Source organism: Vanellus vanellus, assembly GCF_965231255.1.
Source record: "Vanellus vanellus genome assembly, chromosome: 5".
Taxonomy (NCBI): Eukaryota; Metazoa; Chordata; class Aves; order Charadriiformes; family Charadriidae; genus Vanellus; species Vanellus vanellus.
Genome location: NC_138910.1, coordinates 70,492,896 through 70,505,331, shown reverse-complemented (window position 1 = coordinate 70,505,331; position 12,436 = coordinate 70,492,896). Strand labels below are relative to the sequence as shown.

Genomic DNA, 12,436 nt, shown 5'->3' with positions numbered 1-12,436 from the left:
CTTGGAAAGCATGGGTGCTGAGATTGTCCCAGATTGCTTAGTGCCCAGCAAAAATTTGGAGAAGAGGGATCTGGCTGTTGACATATGATGGGTGGTGGGTGGTCAGACATTTCAGCCAGTGCTGCTGTGAGTCCCGAGGCTCGCAGCTTGCCTTTTAAGCTTCCTGGGCTGGAATATGCCTGGTAGAGAGAGGAAGCAGCGCTGTCCGCAATGGGCATCACAGAAAAAGAAAGGAAGGTCTGAAAGTGCCAGGTATTAGCCTCGCTGCTTAGCCTGGGTTTTTTGGCCTCATTACACTAATCCAATTAAAGATTGGTGGAAAAAGATAACACACACTCCAGTGAAGAGGTTTGTGTGGTGACTGCTTTCCTTCCTGGGCAGCCGGAGTGGCCCTGGTTATCTTGTGCATCACCACGCCTCCCCGGGCCCTGCAGACCCACTGGTGCCTCCACATGCCGTGGTGTGTGCTCTTCTCCTGCATCGTGTCTTTCTTATTACTAATGGAGCATGGATGCATTTTAGCTGCTGGTCAGCCCTCATTAATATCCAGAAATGACAGGTTGACATTTGTAAAGAAGACTTGCATTGACCTTCATGTTGTGCATCGGTGCGGTTGCCATGCGGTGCCCTGCGCTCGATGCTTCTTCCTGCGCTGCCTCGGGAATGCATTTGTGTTAGCAAAGGGACAGGCTGCTCTGTAACCCTTTGCTGCTTCTGGGAACGCAGGCAGCACGTCTGGTGTCTCTGCATCCCTCTGCCCACCCCAAGGACCATTCCCTGTAGACCCTCCACCCATCTCGGTGAACGGGACTAGGGAGTGTTGGTGTTGCACTCATGGCTTCTTGTGGAGGTTGTTATTTGGGTACTGGGACCCTAATGGAAGACAGCTTCATGCCAACGGCAATGTCCCATCTGCTTCCTTTCCCCGGCTCCTGTCTGGGGCTGCAGCAGAAGAAAAGGCTGTGCTGCCCAGGCATCCTGAGCGCTGTCAGTCACCTGTCTCTCCCCCGACCCACCCCATCCCGGCTGGAGGACTGCTGCAGCCCGCTCGGCAATGACATTTATTAACAGAGGGGGCTTTGAAAAAAGGCAGGCTGCTCCTGCAAAGGCTCCTCGCTGTAACTCCGTCTCCTCCTCTCGCCAGCCCGTCTGAGGCAATGGCTGCTGGTGTTGAAATTCATTAGTGTTTCCTGACAGGCGATGGAGGCTTGCTCTGTCTGTTCCCACTTCCCTGCTCTCATGTCCCTGCTTCACGCATGCTGATATTTAAAGCTGATGTGCAGCTCATAGGCTTGTTGCACTGTGACAAGTTTGGGGGTGGTTGAGAGAACTGAGAGAGGGGGGAAGGAAAGCAAAGAGGGAAGGGAGCTGGGACCTGTCTTAGGGTTTCCGTGAAAGCCCAGGGCTTTTCAGACCCTCTCCAAATGTCTTGTCTTTCCACAGCTACTGCTTGTGAATTTTAAGTACAGCCATGCTGGGGTGGTTTGGCCTGCAGTGATGGGGGACAGAAAGGGACGGTGCCATGGGTGTGCTCGGTGAGAGTGGGGTGCAGTCACCTGGCAAGGGTTCATCCATTGGGAAGCAAGGGCAGGTGGGCTCCTCCAGCTCCCTGGCAGCTTTGTGGGGCTGAGGAACGTGTGAGTGGGGTGCCAGAGGTCTGGCAGGGGGGTTCATCCCTTCGTCCTTCACTTTAGACAGGAGCATGAGGGGAGACTGGCTGTGCTCTTTCCTCTTTGCACTGAGTGGCACGGTGAGTCCAGTGCTGAGGAGGAGACCTCGACCTGCCAAAGCCTTGGATTACACAGGAAAGCAGTCTAACTTGAATTATTGGGATGGGGGTGTTGGGGTTTGGGTGGGGTTTTTTTGGAGGTGTGGGTCAGCATGCTTCAATTTCTGCAGGTTGTGGCATGGCTTGGGCTGTGCTGTGTGCCCAGGATGCTCTGTTCGCGCATGGGTGCTGTGGCATCACGGTGTCGAAGCCCTCCTGGCCCAGCATGGTGGTTTTTGCAAAGGCCGGCCAACCTTTCTGCGCCTCCATGGGGATATCCGAGGGCCTCAGTGCTGTGGAGCAGGGTCTCATCCCTTTACATCCCCAGGCCATTGAACCCTACTGGCTGGGACTTACTGTTTTAACCAAGTTTGGAACAACTTAAGGCTGCCTCTTTGGGAGGGTGTGGGCTTTACCTAAACCGCTTTAAATTCCTAGCTTGGCTCCAGCTCACGTGAGGTTCAATGTAGGCAGATGTGGCTTTGCCTGTCATGTTGCTGTTTCTCTGCTAAAACATCTCAGGTGCCTTAGCACGGGATGTTATTCCCTCGCTAGCTTTCTCTGTTAGGAGAGGGCACCCAAGCTTTCCTCTTGGCCTGGCAGACATCCCACCCTACATCAAAACAGAGCAGCACCTCTACGCCACGTGGTCCAGAGCCATGTTATTGACCAGCCTTGCTTTGAACTAGGGTGCAAGGCTGAGATGGTTTGACAGCCCCTCTCTTTTGCTATCGCCTTCTTGCTGTTGTATGCTGCAGCATCCAAGCAGCTACCTTCAGGCTTTCCAGCCCTCCTTCAGCAAAGGATTTCCAGGGCAGGAGCCTGTCTGCCCTCTCCTTTGCAGCCCGGTGCAGTGGGGTTGGCCGGGACACAATTAAAATGTTCTGTATCTCTTACAACTCAAGGTCTCTGGGGCATGGATTTTTTGGAAGGCTGAGACCAGGTCTATAAAACCCAAGATTTAATGTCCCTTTATCTTTCCCATAGAGGGACTTGTTCTTTTAACTGGCTTAATATCAATACACCCAGTGTGTAGAAAGTGGCCCAATTTCTTTGTCTTCTGACATCCTGAACCCAGAAGCAGATGGACGTTAACCAGCTCTGATTAGTTGGGAGAATCAAGCATTAATTTTTTATACGCCAGGACCACCTGAGTGACGGAAATCAATTACAGCTGCCCCTCCCCCTTCCATATTAATGTGGTGGCTCCGAGCAGAGACGGAGGAACCTGTTGAAATGAGAAACCCCTATTTCTTAGTTTGACCCCCTAGATAATTAGGGTTAAATTGATATGCTATCGCACTGGTGACACATTTTATCTGCCTCTGTTTGTACAAGAGGATACAATAGTGGAGGAAGGACCAATTTGTGCCCTGCTCTAGCTAACCAGACCGAGATAAAAGGTGTCACTAGTACGATAACGTTCTTGTCTCATGCTCCTTTATTGTTGCTCAATTTGCCTTTTTTTTTTTTTTAATCCTGTTCTTTTTCTTTCAATACCCTTGGTCATATTTTAACTCCATGCCATCGCATAATGACGCCCTGCTAAATGTGTGTGGAGATAGGCAACTCTGGCTGACAGCCTTCCCTGATAACCGAATTCCAGCCCATCCATCACTAGGCTGCTCTCCTTAACTTAAGGAAAGTGATAACTAAAGAAGGCCGTTTATCACCGCCGAGCTGTGTGCTTCTTGCCGCCTTGGAGAGAACCAGCTTCAACGGGAGAAATGCAGCCATGTCACCTCGCCTCCCATTTGCATCCCGTTTATCTCCAGGCTCCATTTACCCCGCAGAGTGGAGGAGCAGGGCTGGATGGAAATCAGAGCCTGGGGTGGTGGAGCTCCCTGAAAATGGTGCAGAGCTGCCACTGCTGACCGCAGTTCAAGGAGGACTTGGACTTGCTTGGCTGGCAGAGGAGAGTCTGCTACCTGCTGCACTTGCTGTTCTGTCCCAAGGGGACCTGTGTTTTGGGAGCAGGCAGAGGTTGTGCACTCAAATCTCTGCTTCTGGGACAACAGACTTTACCAGAGCTGCATTGGAGGCTGGAAGATCCCAGAGCCATTTTCAAGTTTCTCTCTAAGTGCAGTCATACCTGAAGCCACGGCGTTTGGCTGATGGGATGGTTTTGAGACCCAGCTTCCTTCCCAGGGAGTGAGAACTTCAGCGTTTGGGGAGGCAGCAAGACCTCGTTCAAGAGCTGGAAGGATCATGGGATGTTTGAATGCAGTGAAATGTGCCATCATTTATCTTCTCCCTTACCTGAGGGAGGGCTGAATCCTGAGCTCTATGCTCAAGCAAAGCTGCCCCCAATGATCAAGGTTGAATTTTGTGAGAGCGAGGAGCCATACTTGAGCATAAGAGCACAATTATCAAATGAGCTGCTCAAATGAGTGGTGCCCCTGGTAAATGGAGATACTTCCTTACAGGCCCTGGCACTTCTCTTCCCCAGGAGAGCCACAGGTGTGCCTTGTTCCGTCCAACCTGGAGAAGATGCTGGAGAAAGTCCTGCTTGGTCACCAGGCTGAGAAGTGGGGGACCACTGCAGGTGACAAGCTTGGAGCTTGCCATAAAAAGGACAATGCAGGGATGTTTTCTGTCCCGTAGCTACCTGGGGACCTGGTTTGTGTGCAGTGAGAGCCCCTGGTTCCCTGTGCTGGGATTGCTGCATACCCAGGCTAGACCAGACCCATAGGACAATCCTTCGCTAAAGGCAAGTGCATTGAGTTGGCTGTCACCCTGCTGGCCTGGAGCTCGGGAAGTAGGCTGATGCTTTGGTCTGTGCTGCTGACAGGCCACTGAGGTTATAGCATGAGCGTAGGTCTTCTAATGCTTGAAAAACTTGAAGTCTCTCTGGTGCTAACGTGAAATGAGGGGAGCACAAGCGCAGAGGGGGAGGGGGAATGTCCTTAGGTCACACGGCTTCACAGGCAGTTTCTGGGGTTGTTACTTGTTTGCAAAAATGGGCCATTTATTTAGTTGACATATTTATTTGGAGCATTTATTTTCTCCAATTAAAGACCCACTGTCCAGCGCCCAGGGCATACTGCCATCAGTCTCAAGGTGGAAGTAGAACCAGACTGTCCAGTTTGCTGGGCCTTTTGGTCCCACAGGGATGGAAACGCTTTAGGTGTCATTCATTGCACTGGGTGGTTAGCTGTCAATTCCTGTGGATAACAAGAACGATGCTGTGCTCGCTTCTTCTGGGCCCTATCCAAATGTGAAGCGAGATTATGATTATCCCTCTAATAGGAGCTAAGCTGAGACCTATATTAATGAAAACCTCTTGGACTGGGAGGAGAAACCCAGCTTTTAGTAACATACCTTTTGCTAACTGCTGTCATCATCCTCTCTAGCTAAATGTGAGCAATGTAAGGAGAGGTTACGCTGATTATGTGTCTCAGTATTAGGCCGGTCATTTGTTTTAGATAGTTCCTTTTCTTGTGATCTTTTTTTTTTTTTTAATTTGGGTGCCAACAGAAAGCAGCTTTCCTGGAGGAAGAGCTTTCTTAGTATGCTGGTTGGGACTGGTGGAGTCTGTTCAGCTCCAGGATGTCATGGACATATGTGTAATGGCTGTAAAATGCGTGGACCGGGCTGCTATTTATGTGACGGCTATGCAATTGCAAGGAGTGACTCCAGGTGGTTTATTTCAGCGTGATGGTGCTAGCATCAGATGAGCCGTGCCCAGAGATGAGACCATGCTGTCAAGTCACATTGCTTACCCTGCAAATCGCCGTAGCCCTGCTGTGTGCAAGCTCGTTCTTTTGATAGGCTTCCTGCTTTCAGAGAGATTCCTCTGGACCGCCTTTATTCAAATGTGTTTGTATGACTTAAATTATTGCTCCTAAATGATGACATGTGCATCCTTTTGGGACCAGGCACAGAGAGCCTATTCCTTTCTTAGCCTAAGCAGGGCTCACAAAGCCAGTACACTGCTGGGGCCCAGTGTATGCTGACGTCGTTGGCCACGTATTCCCAGGAGATTCCCCGGAATATGTTTGCCAGCTTCCTTCCTTTTCTTCCCATAGAAGTGGAGGCAGCACCAAGACCTGGTACTGCACCACCCTGAGTATCGCATTATCTGCAAGTCCACTGTCTGTGTCCCTCCATCGTGTTACATGGGAAACTGCTTATAGGGCTGAAGAGATGTTGCCCTGTTCATGAGAGGGTTTGGAGCTGGGCTGACCACTCAGGTACTGCATGAGGTGCGGATGGTGCACCCCAGCTCAAGGCTGTGTATCCAGCTCGTGTCCACATCTGACTGGAGCTTGTTCCTGAATTTCAGCCTTGAGTCTGAAGTCCAGGCTGGATTATTCGCTCTTTCCCCTATGGAGAGTGGGAGAAGACTTTGCCCTGGACATCGTCTGTGTTGGGATGTTTGAGCAGCTGATGCTGGCCCCTCACAGCTCTTCCCTCCTCCCATACAACCTCCCTTGACAGCCCCCAGATGCCCGAGGAAGTTGTGAAATTCCCCACCCCCTTCTGTTTGCAAAAGCCCATTTCTGGGGTTGTGGCTTTTAACATGCACAAACGGCTCTAATTTAGTCATTTATTTAGTTGACATATTTATTTGGGATGTTCCTTTGCTTCAGTTAAAGATCCTGTGACCAGTGCCCCAGGCGTGCTCAGCAGTACGTGAATGAACAAGATCCATCAATTAGTCTTGATCAGATCAAACCGGCCGGGGAAAACTCCGGTTACTCATCTCCCCGCACAGGCTTGGCTGGAGCCGCACGGCTTTGCGACTCAGCCTTCCCGTCTGCTGACGGAGAGGAGGGTCGGCACAGCGTGGGAGAAACAGCTTTCCAAATCCTGGGGTCCTGCTGTCCCCTCAGGCAATCCACCTCCCTTACCGGTGCTGTTTTGTTTTGTAAGCCCTATTCCAGCAGCTCCAGGGAGAGGTAAAATACACGCACTTGGAGCTCTGGCTGCTGGTGCTCAAACCCGTAGTGAGACAGCGTGCAGCACCCCGCATCTTCAGAGTTGGGACTGCTCTCTTCTCCCAAGCACCTGCTTGGGAAACAGCCTCTGCTTTCTTAGCCTTAAAACATCGGTTCTGCAGCATTGCTACCCCCAAAAATTAGTCCATTGGTGCCTCCTTCCCTCCTTCATATGTTGAGGTGTTAAAACACCTCACTCGATGTTTTAACCATTAAGACCAAGTGGAAAAGCACCGGGGCATGACAAATGAATTGCCAGTCCTTCTGTCTGCCCTGTAAGCTGCTGGCTGAGCAGGATGGTTTTGCAGGGATTTGTGATGAGTTATTTAGCTAAGGAGAGCCTGGATGCTCCAGTCGTGTTTGTGTGTTAGCCACTGTGGAGAAGAGCTGCGTGCTGCACGTGCACACAGCTCCTGTTCAAAATGTTCAGCCTGAAAGGTGTCAGCAGCCTGGATGTGGTCGGATGTGTGTAAGTCTTCAGCCAAGCTCTGCTCTCGTGACATTATTTTTTTTCTGCCCAGAGCTACGGTCCTTCTGATGTGCAGCGTGTTACCGCAGACTTGAGGGTCTCTTCCATCTCAGAACGAAATGTACTTAAGAAAACAGAGTTTGTGTTGTCAGGACACTGATTGAATCAAACCTGCTCTCTCTTCTCTCTTACAGGTTACCAGGACAATGCCAGTACTTAGGGCTGCCGGTTGCTGATTACTTCAAACAGTGGATTAATCTGAAAAAGGTACTTTTGTGCAAACTGCCATGGTCCCCATCTCCCTCTCTCCCCCCCTCCCCTTGTCCTTCTCCTTTCCTCTTGAAGGAGGTGTCTAATAACTACTGCTGTTTTGCATTGAAATGAGTTATTTTCTCAGAAGCTGGGCTGAGCGAGTCCTCCGGTTCCCTATTGTATCTCCTCTAATAGAGTCTTACTGTACTTGATGGGATGTGTTCTGCAGCCGGGGAGAATCCCATTGTGGCGGGCACAGTGCGGTGTCTCCGCATAATAGTGGGACACTGTGGGGCCCCTCTTGAGCGAAGGTTGTGTTGGCCCCAGCATTGCTGACTCTGTTTTGTTTTGCAGCCGTGTGAGGCTCCTAGGAGCACAGTTCCCTTCAGATCAAATTCTGGTTGATAAACATGCGGAATTATTCCAGTATAAAATCAGCATTTCCCTTTGTGATGTGGGGGAGAGGGGAGATGTCCAGCAGCATGTCCACCAGTGGTCACTTCACAAAGCAAAATGCCTTGCACTTTAGTGTCTGGTGTCTTGTGTTGCTCCATGCCTTCTCTGGCTGGTTAAGGAGCAGCCTGCTGTGCATCCAGAGGGTGTCCTGGCACAGCTACTCCATCTGCACAGCAAAATGTGGTGATGCCATAAGTCACAAATCAGTGGGAAGAAAAGAACCAGTGTGATTACAAGCAGTAGCGGGGTGAGGGGCTGGCTGGGGTCTGTGCACAAGAGAAACTGGAGTGGACCTCCTGGTTAAACCTTTGGATGAGTAAGATTCCCTTCCCCCATCCAATTTAATGTTTTATTTGGGTTTCTGTGCCTTTTCCTGATAATTAGGCGTCTTGGTAAGTGGAATTTGCTTGTAAACAGCTTGTTGTACTTGTGGGCTTTTCTTTTGTTCTTTTATTTATTTATTGTTTTAAATGGAAGCGTGAGTGACAGGCTGAGCGGCCGCAGAAGGACAATTTGCATGATCTGTTCCGTCAAATAGGGTAGAACATGAACTTAACAAGGGATGCTGGCAGCACATTCCCGGCTGAACTTGTCAAAGGGTCTTGTATTTCCCTGCTGTCAGAGCAAATCTTTTGGCTGATTGCTGGTCCTTGGTAAATGAAATCTGAAAGCACATTGGGGCATTCTGCAGTTCAGTGACCATTAATGATTGCCATTTGAAGTTCACTAAACTTCCGGTGAATGGATAGCAGCTATATAACCAGCAGGTTGATGGCTGCAGAATAATAATATTTAAAAAAAAAAAAAATCCCTGTGTACCGTGATGTTTGCTAAGAAGTAGGTTGATCCTGCCGTGCTCCTCCTCTGGGCCTCAGGATGAATGACTCACGGCTCTTTCCCATACTTGGAGGCTCCTGGATTTAGTGTGTTAGGAGCTGGGATTCATCGTAACATGGACATCCAGGCAAGTGGCTGTTCTTCAAGGTGGGTGTTCATGTATTGGGCTTCAGCAAGTACTGTGATACTAAGTTGAGGGCTGGTGAGCATCCGTGAAGTACCAAGCCCAGGCCTAAAGGCAGGAGGAGGAGGAAAGCACTCCCCTGCCAGCTCTCTGGAGGGGTTGCAGGCTGAGTGGGGGCAATCTGGGTTGGAGCCTGTGTCTTCTTGCCTCCCTCTGCAGATGTGTTACTCAAAAAGTAAGGCTCCAATCTCCTTTAGATCATGTGGGAGAGGATGTGTGTTAGAGATGTTCATCTTCCCCCAACTACTCTAATCCCTTAAAAATCTGAAGTTTTTCTGACTCTCTTATATCTGATGCCCTTTGATACAGGGTGGTGTCAGGGTCCCTGAGCCCCTCTGGGAAGTGACCCAGGTTGAAGACGAGAGCAGAGTCCTCTCCTGTCCTGTAGCTAAAGAGCTGCCTCCCCTGGGGCTTGCTCCTACCTCAGGGTGAGGATCCTTCCATGCCACTCACTGCCCTGCTCTCTGGGGGTGCTTGTAGAGGAACTGCCTGTGTGTGTTCACAAGAGAGGGTTTCCAGCCTAGATAAGTAATTCTGGCCAAGCAGCGGGACCCAGTGGACCTCAGTCTCTTTTGAGTGAGCTCCCAGTGTGAGACAAATAAAGTATCTAGCCCCCCTGCTCTTCCCTGCATAGCTCAGGTGGCCCCTTTTCCCCTCCTTCTGGCACGTTCCTGACTTAGATATACCTCCTGGGCTGAGTCTGCCTCTGACCTGATCCATGAAGTGAAGGTGTTGAGGGGGGTGGTAGTGTGAAGCTGCTAATTTCTAGGTCATGGATAATGCAGAGACTTGGATGTTTCAGATGTCGAGGAAACAGTTCATGTGAGTGTAAATGGCATGTGTGACTGACAGAAGTTTCCTGCATCTGCTGGCTGTCCTTTGGGTCTCTACTTGTGAACGGTGATACCAAGAGGACCCTACTGAGTTAGGGAACTGCTGCTGCAAATACAAGGCAATGAAAAGAGTGGGATTACATACAGAAGGGTGTGTGCATGGGGCAGATGTGTTTGTGTACTTGTGTGTAGTGCAGTAGCAACAAAATACGTTCCAGATTCCCCCTGCCCATGCACATATGGCTTCAGCTCCTCTTTCTCTCCTTTTTGTTTCATTTGAAGAAGCAGTCTTTGTCTGTGCGGCTTCTACCAGAGAGCAGGGATGCTCCACAGCTCAACAGTCCCTCTTCCCGAGGTGGTGAGATAGTCTTTCTCAGGGTTTGTTCTCCAATAAACTCCTTCCCTTGTTGCTTCTGTGCTGTAGGAGCAGTTGAGGTGAGCACCCTGTGTCTCCAGGCCTCTTTCAGAGTTTCCAAGACTTGCCTCTTGGGCAAGCTGAAGGTGGGAATCAGCCCCTCCTGGCTGCCATGCTTGTGTTGCCCCAGGAAACCTTTTTGGATTGATCTGGCCATGCAGGTGGTGGTGACCTCCACACCTGACTGCTGCGATGGTGGCCACAGCGTCTGGGGATCCGTGAAAAAGCCTTCCGTGGAGGACAAAAGGAGAAAAGCTGCCCGTGCACTTGACTGCGTTTGCTGAAATTTTACCTTGCCCTATGCCCCCCCAGCCTGCTAATGCATCCCTTCCGTCAAGCCTGATCGGTGTTTGCTGACGTTTTTAATGTCACTGAGCGATCTTGTATCTCTAGTGAACTGTCAGTGTAGAGCTGACTCGGGGCAGAGAGTTTATCATGTTCTTCACTTCGATTAGCTCAGCCTTGTGGGAGGGCAGCAGAAAACAGAGGAGGCTTCTTTTGAATGCTGCAGCATTTCAGATATCCCCCTAAACCATCTTGATAAGAGAGCCACCATCCCGGCTGCCAGTTCTCCTTATGTGCCTGTCATGTCGATGCGCAGAGACCCCGTGGGTTAGGACTGAGGTGCAGAACCTGAGCTACGTCGTTGGAGCTGGATGCTCAGGATGGAAATAGCAGAGAGCGCTTGATGTCAGGAGCGAGGGGCACCAGTGGAGAAATACATGCAGAAAGCAGGAGGCTATGGGTCAAGATTTCCGTGAAAAGGAAAGCTGCTGCAGCTAACAAGCTACAACCAAGCTGCTGCCCCAAGCGTATCCTCATGAAGCCTGGATAAATTCGTTAGTGCTTACTCTAACGCAAGGATCAGCTCTCATTTGTGCTCCCTTTGCTCTTTCGGGAGCCTGTGTGGTTACGGTTTATTGTTCCAGGTCCTGCTTGAGTTAGCAGCATGGTTGGTCCCGTGATGGATCCTCACCCTGCGGGAATGGAGCCAGCGCTGTGTTAGGCTGAGGCCGTGGTGCCTGTGATCCTGGAATCCTGTGCCTGTGGCCAGGAACTTGGGAATGGGAAACCTGGTGGGCAGCAGGAGTACCAGCGCTGCTGGGTTTGGGAGCACATCACGGAGGGGAGTGTGGTTTGATGGAGGGAGGAGGTGGAAGAAGGAAGGGGGGGTGAAACTAGATCTTCTTACAATTAGCTTGTGCAAGAAAAACATTAGAAGGATGATGAAGGTGTCAAAATGGCCAGACCAAAGGCCTAACCCAGATCCTCTGTGTGCCAGCGCCCAGTAGCTGATGCTTGCAGGTGTAACAAGAAGAGCATGGTCCAAGTCAGCTTTCTCTGGTTCTCACCAATTGTCTCTTCAAGGACTGTGAGCTGACAGCTGCCCCTGGACTGCTGTGTCTAGCACCCACTGTTTTTACCATGTCTGTCTACCAGAAACTTGTACATCCTTTTCTGAATCTGCTCATGCTTTGGTTTCTACAGCACCCTGTAGCAATGAGTTTTGCTGTTTAATTATGCACTGATTATACTCTGTTTATTCATATGTTGTGTGAAGATGCAGGTCCTTTTGTTTCTTTTAAACCTACTGTCAGATCATTTTGTTGCGCCCAGGTCTTGCATTGTGTGAAAGAGCAAATAAGTGTTTCCAGTTCTCCCTTGTGTTATTCTTGATTGGAGACCTCTGCCGTACTCTTGCTTGGTTGTCTCTCTTGCAGCGCCGCGTAACTTGTCAGAGGGTTGGCACAAAGGTGCTTGTGGGCTCTGTGACTCTAGAACTGGGTTGTAGAAGCTATTTTTAACACTATACACTGTGCTGATCTTCCGTTTCTCCTCTGGGCGTTATGCAGTTAAAATATAACAGTGTGTTTGATGTAACCACTAATGGTTTGTTTTATTCCTTGTTTTTCAATTGATATTTTATTTCTTTTTAAAAAAAGACAATCTTCATGCCCTTCACAGAGCTGCCGCTTTCTCAGGACAGATGTCCTGGTGTGTTTGACCATCTGTGATTTCTGTTCACAGAGGGCAACACATCTTTAGATACAGTAATAGTGGTTGCTTTAGAAGTGACAGAAGACTGATCCTAGTTTGACATCCTCCTGAAGTCCAGGGGAGGTTTTTATGAAAGGGAAGGGTTGAGTGATGCGTGTGGATGAATGCACCTTCCCTTCTCTGGGCATCACAAAACAGAGTTGACAGAGCCTTGGGGAGCACAGTGGGACCATCCTGGGGGTGCCGTGGCTGTGTGCAGAGCTGGCCTTTTCCAGGCCCACCGT

General features: G+C 50.1%; 2 protein-coding genes across 3 annotated transcripts in view; one reads left to right on the top strand and one right to left on the bottom strand.

Annotated features, from left to right (window-relative positions):
- Positions 1–12,436, bottom strand: part of RPS8 (ribosomal protein S8) — a 530,873-nt gene that overhangs the window by 351,387 nt on the left and 167,050 nt on the right. The window lies entirely within an intron of this gene.
- Positions 1–12,436, top strand: part of ERI3 (ERI1 exoribonuclease family member 3) — a 137,821-nt gene that overhangs the window by 46,910 nt on the left and 78,475 nt on the right. For both annotated transcript variants that reach the window (XM_082484114.1, XM_082484115.1), the window contains exon 6: positions 7,372–7,444. In XM_082484114.1, coding sequence (XP_082340240.1) covers positions 7,372–7,444 — 73 coding nt within the window. The remainder of the gene's footprint in view (positions 1–7,371; positions 7,445–12,436) is intronic.